This window comes from Musa acuminata, chromosome BXJ2-2 (genome assembly GCF_036884655.1).
Source record: "Musa acuminata AAA Group cultivar baxijiao chromosome BXJ2-2, Cavendish_Baxijiao_AAA, whole genome shotgun sequence".
In the NCBI taxonomy this organism is placed as follows: domain Eukaryota; kingdom Viridiplantae; phylum Streptophyta; class Magnoliopsida; order Zingiberales; family Musaceae; genus Musa; species Musa acuminata.
Window position 1 is genome coordinate 6,528,468 of NC_088339.1, and position 15,001 is coordinate 6,543,468.

Consider the following 15,001-nt stretch of genomic DNA (forward strand, 5'->3'; position numbering starts at 1 on the left):
ATCTAAAATCTCATCTCAAGAATTAGTACGAGGAATTCCGAATATGAAGTTTATTAAGGATAAGGTATGCGATGCATGTCAACTAGGCAAACAAATAAAAACAAGCTTCAAACCAAAAAATCAAATTAGCACCACTAGACCATTACAATTGATCCATTTGGACTTATTTGGACCAATTGATACAACAAGTCTAGGTGGAAGCAAATATGCTTTTGTGATTGTGGATGACTACTCTAGATACACTTGGACCTATTTCTTAGCTCACAAAAGTGATTGCTTCAAGTGTTTCTCTAAATTTTGTAAACTCACTCAAAACGAAAAAGTCTTCATGATTTCATCAATTCATAGTGATCACGGTGGTGAATTCCAAAACCGTGACTTTCAAAATTTTTGCGAAGTTAATGGGTACAATCACAACTTCTCAACTCCAAGAAATCCTCAACAAAATGGAGTAGTTGAAAGGAAAAACAGAAACCTATAAGAAATGGCAAGAACTATGTTAAATGAACATAGTTTACCCAAATATTTTTGGGCCGAAGCCATAAATACGACTTGTTACATCATAAATAGGGTCCTAATAAGACCATCTCTATCAAAAACTCCCTATGAATTATGGAATAACAAAAAACCAAATATTTCTTATTTTAAAGTTTTTGGTTGTAAATGCTTCATTTTAAATGAAAAGGATGCCCTAGGTAAATTTGATGCTAAATCCGATGAAGGTATTTTTCTTGGTTACTCCTCCGTTTCTAAGGCCTTTCGTGTCTTTAACAAAAGGACCTTAGTAATAGAAGTGTCTATTCATGTAGTTTTTAATGAAAATTCTGATTTAAAGAAAAATGATTTTGATGATGATCTTGGTTTTGATAATTTGAATTTAAACGAACTCCCTCCTCAAAATAGCCATTTGAATGCATCTTCTTCCGAAATTTCTTTACCCAAAGAATGGAAGTATGTAGATGCTCATCCAAAGGAGCTAATTATAGGAGATACAACAAAAGGGGTTCAAACTTGTTCTTCTTTCAAGAATTTTTGTGCTAACGCCGCTTTCCTTTCTCAAATTGAACCTAAATGCATTGATGAAGCCTTAAAAGATTATTTTTGGGTCATTGCAATGCAAGAAGAATTGAACCAATTTGAGAGGAATGAGGTATGGAAGCTTGTTCCTAGACCAAGTGACCACTTAGTCATAGGTACTAAGTGGGTCTTTAGAAACAAGCAAGACGAAAATGGTATCGTGGTTAGAAACAAGGCTAGATTAGTGGCCAAAGGTTTCAACCAAGAAGAATGTATCGATTACGAAGAAACCTTCGCTCCCGTGGCTCGATTAGAAGCCATAAGGATGCTCCTTGCCTATGCTAGTAGTAATAATTTTAAACTATTTCAAATGGATGTCAAAAGTGCTTTCTTGAATGGTTTTATTTCCGAAGAAGTATATGTCGAACAACCTCCCGGATTTGAAAATTCTCTTCTTCCTAATCATGTATTCAAATTGACTAAAGCTCTCTATGGCTTGAAACAAGCTCCTAGAGCTTGGTATGAAAGGCTTAGTTCCTTTCTTATTTTAAATAATTTTACCAAAGGCAAGGTTGATACTACATTGTTTATCAAACATTTTGAAAATAATTTTCTTATTGTGCAAATTTATGTTGACGATATTATTTTTGGCTCTTCGGATGAATCACTATGTGAATCATTTGCCAAATGTATGAGTCATGAATTTGAAATGAGTTTAATGGGTGAATTAACTTTCTTTTTAGGATTACAAATCAAACAACTTAGTGATGGTATATTTCTTAACCAATCCAAATATACATTAGAATTGTTAAAACGATTTAACATGGATAATTCAAAAGCAATAAACACCCCTATGAGTACTGCGACTAAGTTAGATATGGATGAAAATAGTGAAAATTTCGATCAAAAAATATATAGGGGAATGATAGGTAGTCTACTCTACCTCACCGCGACTAGACCAGATATTATGTTTAGTGTAGGATTTTGCGCTAGGTTTCAATCTAATCCTAAATTATCTCATCTGAAGAGTGTTAAAAGAATATTTAGGTATCTTAAAGGAACTCCAAATTTAGGATTGTGGTATCCAAAATCAGAAAAATTCGATCTAATAGCTTATGCAGATGCCGATTTTGGCGGATGCAGGATAGATAGAAAAAGTACATCCGGAACATGCCAATTTTTAGGACATGCACTTGTTTCTTGGACTTCTAAGAAACAAAATTCAGTTGCACTATCTACGGCGGAAGCCGAATACATTGCTGCAAGTGCATGTTGTGCACAAGTCATTTGGATGAAAAATACATTAGAAGACTACGGAATTCACTTTAAAAACATTCCCATAAAATGTGATAATACTAGTGCCATATGTCTTACTAAAAATCCAATTCTGCACTCTAGAACTAAGCACATCGACGTTAGGCATCATTTCATACGCGATCATGTCCTTAACAATGATGTTGTTCTAGAATTCATTGACATAAAGCATCAATTAGCAGATATATTTATAAAAGCTTTGAACGAAGATTAATTTGAATTCATTAGAAGGGAATTAGGCATGTTAAATTGTCCCTAAAATGAGCTTCACGAAAAATGACTCGTCCTTTTCCTTTCTTTTGTGGATTTGATTTCTTCCTTCTTCTTCAATTCAAAATGATCCATTAAAGTATAACTTATGATCTTGAGGGAAGAAGCTAAACAAAAGGGAGGAAGAAAAAAAATTTTTTCTTTCCTCCGCGGGATGCCAGCGGTGGCACCGCCAGATCCGACGGTGACACCGCTCGGTTTGGCGGTGGCACCAACCGAGCGACCCTTATTAACCCGAGGGGTTAGGGCCGGCGGTGACACCGCCCCCAACCCGAAAAAAAGGCTCTCAAGCATTGGAGAAGGATTCTAACTCTTATTCCCTCTAACCCTCATTCTAACTCTTAGAAGCATTAGAGAAGGATTCTTGGTGGTCCAAGCTTTCCATCTTTCAACATAATCTCCATAAGGTAACACTTGAAATCCTTCTTTTTGGTATCCCATTCCCTCTTTTCTCTCCTCTTTTCCTTGCTTATTTTTCACAATTTCATCATCATCTTGTCTAGATAATGGCTCCTAAGAGATCAAAAGGAAAAAGGATTGAAGGAGATTCATTTGACCATGATCTTTTTAGGTCAAAAGAGGTAGCCCTTAGCTTTCCAAAATTTGAAACACGATGTATCCATAAGGGAAAATACGTTGATCTGGATGAACTAGAGGACTTAGAACCCATTAGGTGGTTTGCACACCTAGAAGCTCTACCTCTACTACAAATAGATGAACCAATCTATCCGCGATTAGTTAGATTGTTCTATGCCAACCTATATGAGGATAACGATAGCCTAAGCACTTACCTTCTAGGAACACCCATTAGAATATTTGACAGCACGATTTGTGAGCTAATTGGCATAACTGAAAAAGTTAGGGGATGCTATTTTAAAGGTAAATGGGACGTCAACACAATAGGAGCAACCTATACCGAAGCCGTAGAAACAGTTTTTGCAAATCCAAATCTTGACTTCTTACCCAAGAGCTATGAACACTTACTGCCTTTCAACTCTAAAATTCTTCATCACATTATCACAAGCATCATATTCCCCAAACAATTCCATCTTGATGAAATAAGTCAAATAGAGATAGGAACCATGTATTGGATTATGACCGGTCAGCATAATTGTTTTGGGTACTTAATTCGCCAACACATGCAGGATATTATGGCTAAAGATACTATATTGACATATGGGAGGTTAATCACTAGATTTCTTCATGCCTATGACATTTGCATTCCACCGGATGAAGAATCTATTCAAAATGATCGATATAACATAATAAATAAAAACCTACTGAAAAGACTTAGGTGCACTTTTAGCAATGGCATATGGGTTAGGCAGCCTAGAAGGACGGATCCAATTCCTCCACCAATAGAACACCCCGAAACACCAATTCTTATGGGAAATGAATCTCCTCCTCCTAGTCCCTTTGGCGCAGCACCTTCAGCTCCTGTTTCCTCCTCTGATGATCTCATCATGGCAGAACTGTCTCAGATCAAATCACAGCAAGAACAAATTCAGAATCAACAAGTTGAAATTTTGAAGACACTACGACAAATGAATGAAAAAATAGATATCATGTATCAGCACTGTGGATTACCTCCTAAGGATTAAATTGATGTATCTTTTTATTTTGTTCTGTTTGCTTTTAACAACAAGTTCAAAGTTTGTCATCGATTGAACGATAACTGATCCTTCCTTTTAGATAACTACTGTTTTGATCTACATAAATGATAATGTCTTTTGGATAAACTATTCTGGCAAATTTGAATGATAAACTTTGGTTCCTATTAAATGCTAAACCTTTTTTCTATGATAATCAATTAGCTGGCTTGTCTCTTTTTGTTGATGACAAAGGGGGAGAAGTGATGACTAAGTGATGACTTACACCATAACAATAGCATGACTTATATGAATTAAAAAAACTTGTGTGATATGAATGTCTTATATGCCTTGCAAAATCCTTGAAAATATCGCAAGATTGATTGATCATATTGGAGGCATGCCTTACATTTACATCATGAAATTCATGTTGAAAATCTTTATCTTCTATCGTAGTAAAAATTGTCTCTTATCATGATTTTCATCGAAGTTTTGTATTTACTATTGCTTAATGAGAATGACGATAAGTTCTACGGTTAGAACTTATCGGTTTATGCTTGAATTCTATGGATGGAATTCAAGTGTTTTCATCTTCTCATAATATGGCATATAGATAGGGGGAGTTATGTTTAACTCCGTCATCAATTGATTATCATCATCAAAAAGGGGGAGATTGTTGAATCTCGGATTTTGATGATGAAATCAATTGATGGGTTAATTGATCTAATCCAAATTATTGAGTTAAGTGTGCAGGATTAACTATGATAACCAGAAAACACAAAGCAAGAATACCGGAGTCAAGATCGATTGTCGTTTAAGAGTCCGAAGAATCGTCGGAGATGCTGCCGGAACCAACCGAGAAGAAATCGGGAACCTATCGGAATTTTCGGATGTTCGCCGAAGAGATCGTCGGAGGTTCACGGAGATCACCGAGAAGGCTCGGCTACTTGTTAAAGTCATCACAAGATCGGGAGCTTGATGGGAGTCCGTCGGAAGAAGTTCGTCGGAAAGCTCGCCGAAACAAGACTCGACGTTCGCGGTAGAAAGCTTGCTTAGGATGTGTTTTTGTTATGTAGTTCACTTGTAATTAGGATTAGGATTAAGAGATAATCCTATATCCTGGTTAGAGGCCAACTGGGCCCAAAGTCCGATATGGTTTGGGCTAAAATTAAGCCAAACCAGTGAAATCGGAGAGCCAGGCGGTGGCACCGCTTGGCTGGGCGGTAGCACCGCCCAGCACCCGAGAGCTGGGCGGTGACACCTCCTGGGCTGGGCGGTTGCACCTCCCAGCACCCGAACGCTGGACGGTGGCACCGCTTGGCTGGGCGGTGACACCGCCAGCATTGGGAACCCAAAGAGAATTCAAATTTTGGAGCCCAAAATTTGAATCCTCTTGAGGCCTATAAATACCCCTCAAATCTCAGATGAGATTACAACTTTTGAGAAGCATTTGATTGAGAGAAAAGTCTTAGAAAGTCTTAGCAAGTCTTGTTTTCAATTTGCTAGAGAGTTCTCCTCCTTCTTTCTTATTGAAAACTTGTAAGAGGTTGAACTGCTTGTAAAAGGTTGTAAGAGGGGTACTTACCCTTCCATTTCAAGAGATTTGTTAGTGGAAGGTGGGAGCCTCATCGAAAAGGGGCCTCGCAAGTGGATGTAGGTCATTTGACCGAACCACTCTAAAATCAGGCGTAATCTCTGGTTTGCATTTCATTATCGCTATTTACATTACTGCAAACCTTCTTACATGCATTAGTTCCTTATTACCTTTGCTGCGCAACTCTAAGAATACGTTTTCAAGTTAAGCTTTTCAAGTTCCGTTCTTATCGTACGAAAGATTTTTCTAAAACCGAAGTTTTAATCCGCTGCACTAATTCACCCCCCCCCCTCTTAGTGCCGCTCCGATCCTAACACAAGTTTTATTACGACAAAGATCAATAAGGCACTTTCATTACCGTGAAAATCGAAAATCATAAGATTCATCATCCATAATTATAAAACCAATAAACACGATTTTTAAATCTCATGCATAGAATAAAATCATGGTATCAAAACATCATTATATCATCAAGCATGATTTCATATTTTCAATCAAAATCATTTTGTTTGTTTATCATAAAATATGTATTTTTTATGATAATTTTCAAAACTACTAGCATGATCATAAATTTTGTATTTTCATCATATATTTTTTTAAACATGTAATTTTCAAGAAAATTAATTCTATATTTCAAAAAAATGCATTATGAAGAGCATCATGTAATTTCGAAATAATTCAAGAGAGTTGAGTTACTTACCTTGTAGTCGAAGCCTGTCAAAGCCCAATTCGCCGTTTCAGCTTTGGAAGTTCTTGATTCATCCTTGGTTGCCTTCCTCTTCTTTGGCCTCTTCCTCCGTTCAAGTTCATTGTCTATTTTATATTTTTGTTTCATAAACTTATTAAGATTTAGTGTTCGAAGTTCAAGTTCATCATTGTCCTCATCACTTGAGTCATCGCTCAAGTGGTATTCATTTGTCTAGAGTTCCAAATACTTCCTGTTCTTTGGAAGGTGATTTTGTTCACCATTTCATATGTCATCAACGAACCAATTAGTTCTTCAAGTGGTAAGTTGTTTAGGTTTTTAGCTTCTTGTATTGCAGTTACTTTTGAATCCCGCTTCTTAGAAAGAGAACGCAAAATCTTGTTTACGAGTTCAAAATCCGAAAAATATTTTCCAAGAGCTCTTAAACTATTGACGACATCCGTGAAACGGGTGTACATGCTGCCTATAGTCTCGCTTGGTTGCATTCAAAAAAGCTCAAAATCATGCAATAAAATGTTAACTTTCGAGTCTTTGACTCTACTAGTTCCCTCGTGCGTGATTTCAAGTGTTCGCCAAATGTCAAAAGCCGTTTCGCACGTAGAAATCCGATTGAACTCGTTTTTGTCCAAAGCGCAAAATAAGGCATTCATAGCCTTTGCGTTTAAAGAAAAATACTTCTTCTCCAAATCCGACCATTCGTTCATCGGTTTAGAGGGAAGTTGAAAACCATTTTCAATGATATTCCATAAATCCAAATTCATAGAAATCAAGAAAACTCTCATTCGAGTTTTCCAATAAGTGTAGTCCAATCCGTTAAACAACGGTGGATGAACAACTGATAAGCCCTCTTGAAAGCCATGAAGAGCTATTTCTCTCGGGTGTAAATCTGAAATGAGAAAAACCCTGCTCTGATACCAATTGTTAGGATAAAGAGCACTAAGAGGAAGGGGGGGTGAATTAGTGCAGCGGAAATCTTACAACGGTAAAACACGTTTGAACGATAAAAACGATTTCGGTGTGAAAGCCGATCCTAAGATTACTTCAACTTAAGATCAAGAGAGATGACGTTAAAATCAATCTATGAAGGCAGTTTGCAGTTATGATGAAAACCAGAATATAGGCGCAAACTGAAATACGACGTTTGTACGAAGAAGCTGATTTATGTCTAAATGCTGATTCGTAAATCACTTGATTAGGCGAGATGCAGTTTAAGCAAGGGATATAAAGGCAGTTTGCAGTTATGATTGAAATCAAAATGTAAACGCAAACTGAAATATGATGATCGTACGAAAAAGCAAATTTACATCTAAACGCTAATTCGGAAAGTGCAAAGCTTAAAACCCGATTGTATATGCGCAGAAAGCAGTAAGCTTTATAGGAGGTTTGCAGTAAAGATAACATGCTCAAAGTAAATGAAAACCGAGATTTAGAGTGGTTTGGTCAATCTTGACCTACTCCACTTTTGGCTTCCTTCACAGACGAGGTCACCGACATCAACTAGAGGCCTTCCTTCAATAGGTGAAGGCCAACCACCCTTTAACAGTTTCACTCCTTTTGACGGGCTTAGGAGACAACCCTTACAGAATTTTCTCTCCTCTCTTTACAACTTAGAACTTGGAAGAAAAGAGGGAGAAGAACTTTTGGCCTTTACAACAATTTTGAGCCCTAAGAATCACAGAAAAAGATCAAGATTTCGGTGTAAGTTCATGCTCTTTCAATGCTGAATGGGTGGGGTATTTATAGGCCCCAACCCAGTTCAAATTTGGAGCTCAAAACTGTCAATTCCCGGAATTTCGGGATCAAGTGGTTGCACCTCCTGACTGGAGCGGTTGCACCGCTTGGCAGAGCTCGAAGACTGAGCCTCTAGGCGGTGCTACCTCTTGTCAGGGGCGGTTGCACCTCCTGCCAGAGCTCGAAGATCGAGCTCAGGCGGTGCTACCTCCTATCAGGGGAGGTTGCACCGCCCAATCTCGCTCGGAGACTGAGCCCAAGCGGTGCTACCTCCTGGCTGGGGCGGTTGCACCGCCCAGTCTCGCTCGGAGACTTAGCCTAGGCGATGCTACCTCCTGGCTGGGGCGGTTGCACCTCCTAGTAGAAATCAGGGTCCGAATGGGTTGATCCATTCGGCCCAATTTGGGTTTTTCAGGGGCCAAATTGCCCCAAGATTAAGTTAATGGGATCGACTCCCATTTCCTACTTAATCATTGTGTTAACTACGATTTTTCCTAAGACATTTACTGTAACTTGCTCCGATGCGTCAATTGCTTCTTTCGGCGAGCTTCCGGCGAACTTCCGTCGATCATCCGATGAACCCTCGGTGATGCTCCTACGGACTTTCGGCAAACTCCTAGACTTGCGACGATTCCCTTGGCGAGTTCCGACGAGCTTCTTTGGCAAGCTTATGGACTTCTCGGATTTGTTCCCGCAGAAACTCCGACGACTGTCCGAACTTCCGTCAAACTCTCGAACTCCCAACGTGATCATTGTCTTGACTCCGGGACAACTCCTACTGCATGTCTTTCTTCCATCGTAGTTAATCCTGCACACTTAAAACAAAACTTCGATCAAGACAATTAATCCTAAGCAATTAAACAAGTTGTCCGACATGTCATTGGTCCCTCGATGCTTCGTCCGATTCTTCGGCGCATCGTCCTCTCCTGCAGCCTATTGCCCAATCGGCCAGTTGACTCCGCAACTCCGATATCCTTGGCACAATACCCGCTCTTCTTGGCTTGATGCCCGAGTCCATGGCCCGAAGCCTTCTGTCGATACGTCGACTGATCTACCGGCCCGACGTCCAATCTTCTGACATGTTACTCCGACACAACATGATTTTCCTGCTTTAATTGTCTCATCCTGATTTGAAGCATCCTGCATCACTCAAAATGCAGATTAAATCATAAACATATATCAAGTAGTTTCATCATCAAAATACGAGATTCAACACCCCTGACAAGAGATAGCACCACCTAGAGGCTCAGTCTTCGAGCTCTGCCAGGCGGTGCAACCGCCTCAGTCAGGAGGTGCAACCGCCTGATCCCGGAATTCCGTGAATTGACAGTTTTGAGCTCCAAATTTTAACTGGGTTGGGGCCTACAAATACCCCACCCATTCAGCACTGAAAGGGCACGAACTTACACCGAAATCCTGAGCTTGTTCTGTGATTTTTAGAGCACAAAATTGTTGTAAAGGCCAAAAGTTCTTCTCCCTCTTTTCTTCCAAGTTCTGAGCTTTAAAGAGAGGAGAGAAAATTCTGTAAGAGTTGTCTCCTAAGCCCGTCAAAAGGAGTGAAACTGTAAAAGGGTTGTTGGCCTTCACCTATTGAAGGAAGGCCTCTAGTTGACGTCGGTGACCTCGTCGGTGGAGGAAGCCAAAAGTGGAGTAGGTCAAGATTGACCGAACCACTCTAAATCTCGGTTTGTATTTACTTTGAGCATCTTATCTTTACTACAAACCTCCTCAAAAGCTTACTGCCTTCTGCGCATATACGATCGTGTTTCAAGCTCTGTATTTTCCGAATCGGCGTTTAGACGTAAATCATTTTCATCGTACGAACATCATATTTCAGTTTGCGTTTATGTTCTGATTTCTATCATAACTGCAAACTGCCTTTATATCTTTGCTTTAACTGCATCTTGCTTGGTTACAAGTTAAAGTGATTTACGAATCGGATTTTCTACCGAAATCGCTCTTATCGTACGAACGCGATTTTAATCGTCGAAAGTTTTCTGCTGCACTAATTCACCCCCCCCTCTTAGTGCTCTTGATCCTAACAACATATATAGGATTAATTACGATAGCAAGGCATAAAGTAAAATGAAGTCCCGGAGTCAAGAACACGATTTCATTGAAAGTTCGTGAGTTCGTCGGAAGTCCAGACGTTCGTCGAAAGTCCAAATGTTCGTCGGAAGTTCTGCAGGAACCAGCCAAGAAGTCTTCGAGCTTGCTAGAGAAGCTCGTCGGAACTCGCGAAGAAAATCGTCGTGAAGTCCTAGAGCTTGCTAGGAGTCCGCTGGAACATTGCCGAGAGATCGTCGGAAGTTCGTCGGAAGATCGTCGAAAGCCTGCCGGAAGAAACCAAGCCTTATGGACTTGTTTAGCTTAAGTATGTCTTAGATTTTATAGTTAGCACGTAATATGGATTGGATTTGAGCCAACCCAATTATGGGCCAGTTGGGCCCAATGAAAGGCCCAAATAGACCCAAAAAGTAACACCATCATGGCACAGTCTTTGAGACTGTGTCAAGTGGTGGTACCGCCAGTTTGGGCGGTGGTACCGCCCCTGGCAAGGTGCCAAGCGATGGTACCGCCCAGTGGCCCAATGCCAAGTAGTGGTACCACCCAGTGCAGTGTCAGTGTTAGACTGACACTGGCGGTGGTACTGCCCAGCACAGGCGGTGGTATCGTCCGGACCTAGGAAACCCGGGATGAGTTGTTTTTAGCCTCCAAGTTTGAATTAACTTGAGGACTATAAATACTCTTCTCATCCTTGGTTAATACATACAAGTACAGAGAGTTTAAAAGTGAAGAAACGCTAATGCTATCACTTAAGTAATCCCCTCCTCTAGTCTAAGTCTAGAAATCTTTTTAGGATGGGTGTGTGTGCCTATAAATGTTGTCTCCTAAACTTGTGAAAAGGAGAAGAGGGGTATAAAAGGTGGTTAGTCTTCGCCTATTGAAGGATGACCGATAGTGTATGCCGGTGGCCTCGACAAAAGAGTAATCGTCGGAGTGGATGTAGGTCACGACGACCAAACCACTATAAAATTAGCGTGTTCTCTAGTTTACATTTATATTATTGCCATCTACTTTACTGCAAACCATTTTACTTGCTTACTGCCTTCAATATATTTACGGATACACATTTCAACATATGAGAGATTTTTTAAAACCGACATGATTTTACCGCTGCACTAATTCACCCCCTCTTAGTGCCGACTCTTTTCGGTGCCACAAAAAATGATCAAACAACTTTTCTGGTACCTCATTATTATGTTAAGACAATTTTTTTTTTTGTTTTTGAGACAACGTGATAAATTTAGCTCGAACTTTTATATCCTTTAAATTTGATCACTATTTTGTTTTTCTAGCGAAATAGCGTTTATGCAACTTTTACAGTGCTATATTATTTTTTAAGTTAAAAATTAATATTTTTGAATGGTGCATTAAAATCATACGAATTTTTTACTTTCGATAATTTTTTTATAGTCACGTTTGTTTCTAAAACAACATTATATGACTTCTCTAATATTGTATCATTGTGTTATGCTAAAACTTTTTGTTTTTTAATGACACAATAATATATCACAAACTTTCCACTTTCGATATTTTTTTTCACTATCACGCTTTTTCATAAAACAACCTTCATACAATTTTTCCCATGGTACATTATTTTGTTAGTTTAAATTCTATATTTTTTAAATAGTGCTGTAAAATCGTACCAACTTTCAACTTCTGACGCTTTTTTGCTGTCGTATTATTTTAAAATAATATTTGTATGACTTCCCATGCAGTACTATTGTATGCTGTAAGAAAACTATATGCCACATATCATATAAGAAAATTATAAAAATATCTATAATTTACTTTTTTTATTCTATATAATACACTAAATTGGGTCGATGGAGCTATAATTGATTGGGCAGCTCAGAATTGGTATACCGAATTGGTCCTAACGAATTGTGTCATCCAATTGAGTCCGATAATCAGTTCAATCAATTAAATCAATCAAACAAAATAGGATCAAGATTGCGGTCAAATTCAAGGTCAAAATTTGGGTTGGGTCAACTCGGCCAATCGCGCCGAAGAAATTTCACGAGGCCGACTACCGGCTATTTCCACGGCGTCATCTCCGCCCAACAACGCAGAATCCTCACCGGCGACCAGCACCCTGGCACTGCAGCGCCGTGCGCCGCCTGCCAGCAAACACCTCAGCCAACATCGCCTGCGGCGACGCGGCCTCCGTCGACACAATATCCGATTTCATGACTGTGTTTCCTAATTCGAATTAGGAAACACAGTCAAAATTAACGACCCCTTTCTCAGACTCCAAATCGGATATCATGGTTTCCTATTCCGAATCAGACAACGTAAAGAGTTCTTATATATACTATTGTGCCCTCTAAGTTCCCTTCACCGGCTTGGAGAGAAGTAAGCACAAGGTATGTTAATGGCGGAAGAAATCTACGAAGAGCCTTCCGGAGGATACAAGTTCACACCAACGGATCGCATATTGATTGTGGAGTACCTTCACAAGAAGGCCAATGACGCTCCCGTCCCTCTCGACCTCATCCCCGAAGCAGACGTCTATGCTCGAGAGCCATGGTGGCTGAGCTACGAGTTCGAGTACGCTGCGGAGAAGGGCGAGTTCTACTACTTCACCAGGATGAAGCGGTCCAACGCTTCCAACGGCAGGCTGAGCCGCATCGTCGGCGGGTTCGGCCACTGGAGAGCGAGCATCGAACGGAAGAGTGTCACCGACGAGGAGGGTCGCGTCATCGGGACTCGTATGGGTTTCAAGTTCTTCGTAGATGTGATCGATCGCCAAAGCAACAAGAAGAGGACCACGGGCACCAAGTGGGTCATGTACGAGTACAGGCTTTCCGGCCATTTGGCCCATACGCGTGTGGACAAGGAGGTGATCTTGTGCCACTTCAAGCCGTCGGGAAGGGGCATCTTCAGCATCGGGCGGCAGCCTACACATCAATACGAACTGAGCTCGGGGTGGCAGAGTGAGGAAGCCTATGCCGACACAACGCATGGTGTTAATCCCAGCTGTGACACCATGATCAAGGCGGAGGAGGCTGGCGGTTTCGCCGCTGCATCTCTCGCTGCGACGCCGCTGGGGCAGCAAGCAGGATACGAACACGACCCCACGCCTGTGCAGCAATCGCTGCTGCCCTTGAGCGCCGCCGTGCCACCCCACGCAAGATACGAATTTGATGACCTGCTAGAATCGATTGTGGATAACACCGGCAAACCTAATGTGTCAGGGCCGGTCATGCAAACTGCAACGGCAGCTTGCTATGACCGCCGCCGTCCGTTGTCTTCTGCGCAAGGCTGGCTGGCCCAGAATCCCTTGGTGGAGGGGAACAGCACGCCGTATCACGAGGATTCACCCAGGAAGAATCTGACGGGCAGCAGCAACAGTGGATGGACTCTGCAACAGAGCGGACAATCACAGTTTTCTTGGGTTGAAGACAGCAGACACTGCTTTCGAAGCCGCCGTATTGCAGAGTGGAGTCAAGTGCACTTTGCCAATCCATCTGAAACTAGCTACAACAATGGGCAACCAGTTCTGACTAGGAGCAGCAATAAGCAAGGGTCACCGGAGCCAGCCGTCTTCAACGACGACTCAGGCACTTGAGGCACACAAACCATATGCATCACGAGAGAGAGAGATGGTATTGCTTCCTGCAGGAGTTAGCGTTGTCTTCTTCTTTTACGCGTGTGTTTCGCGTGATATAAAATAATTCCACTCCGTACGATGTTCACAAACATCTGAAATAATATTTGGTCATACAGTTCACAGAAACAATAATTCTATTGGCATTTCGTATTATGTAGCAATTATTAAAGATTCTAAATATTCATAAAATATGATGGTTGTATACCCAATATACTATTAAATCAGAACCCACACGAGTGTGTCATACACACCCATTCCTATGCTTAGATCAAGTTCTCTAACTGATCAAAGACGCTTTTGCTGAGTCTAGATCAAAACCAATATCAGCCATTAAAGCAAGATATGGCTCACTAAACCAAGTCAAATGTCAACTGCAAAGGGCGACTTATCCATGTTAGCTTCATATCAGCACACCACTTGATTAAATTCTAATTCAAGTAGGACTCAGGCCTCAGAAAAAAATGGATGGCTAGAATAAAGCTACGCATGCAGGAGAAGCACACCTCCTTGTGTGCGAGTAACTCTTTGCGCACCTAAGAATTACCTCATTACCTGGTCTCTAAGGAGTCCTGATCACTTTAGGATTCTTTCAATCATAGCTTATAACGTAAGGAGGTCGCAGCCCCTCTTCTATCCATGGGGAGATCAAAGAATCATAGCCTTCCTCAAGTGGTATGTGTCTAGGTTGAACCAGCAACTTCCCCAACTCCTCTTCTCTCCATCACAACAAGAGCAGCCATGCTTCTCCTTGATCGAGAGCAGGAGAGGGAGAGATTAAAAAGAGGAAGAGAAGAAAAGGAGAAGCAAAAGACAACAAGCAGCAACATCACCTTCCATCTGCCTTCTTCTTGATAGGAGCCTCTAGGAGAGTCTAGGCCCTCATCTTCGACCCTTCTAGCAAGTCAATTTCCTCAATGTTTTCCTAACTTTATATCATAGCCCAGGAGAAGGTCTTAATAGCAGAAAACTCAACATAATAGCACCAAAGCTTGCAACAATCGATTTTGCTAAGAGATAATATGCTCAACTTATGGTAGAAATCCATAGTAGAATTCAACATCAACCAGTGACTTTATCTTCATCTCGATATCCAAAGACATGAC

At 40.8% G+C, this 15,001-nt stretch overlaps 1 protein-coding gene across 1 annotated transcript; it reads left to right on the forward strand.

The window, feature by feature from the left end:
• Nucleotides 1-12,659: 12,659 nt before the first annotated feature.
• Nucleotides 12,660-13,856, forward strand: LOC135604737 (protein NTM1-like 9). Its single transcript, XM_065094391.1, has one exon. The coding sequence runs from the start codon at nucleotides 12,660-12,662 to the stop codon at nucleotides 13,854-13,856; it is 1,197 nt and encodes a 398-aa protein (XP_064950463.1).
• The last annotated feature ends 1,145 nt before the right edge of the window (nucleotides 13,857-15,001 follow it).

What these genes read in the sequence shown, in the direction of transcription:
- LOC135604737 (XM_065094391.1), top strand. Translation starts at nt 12,660, where the DNA reads ATGGCGGAAGAAATCTACGAAGAGCCTTCCGGAGGATACAAGTTCACA.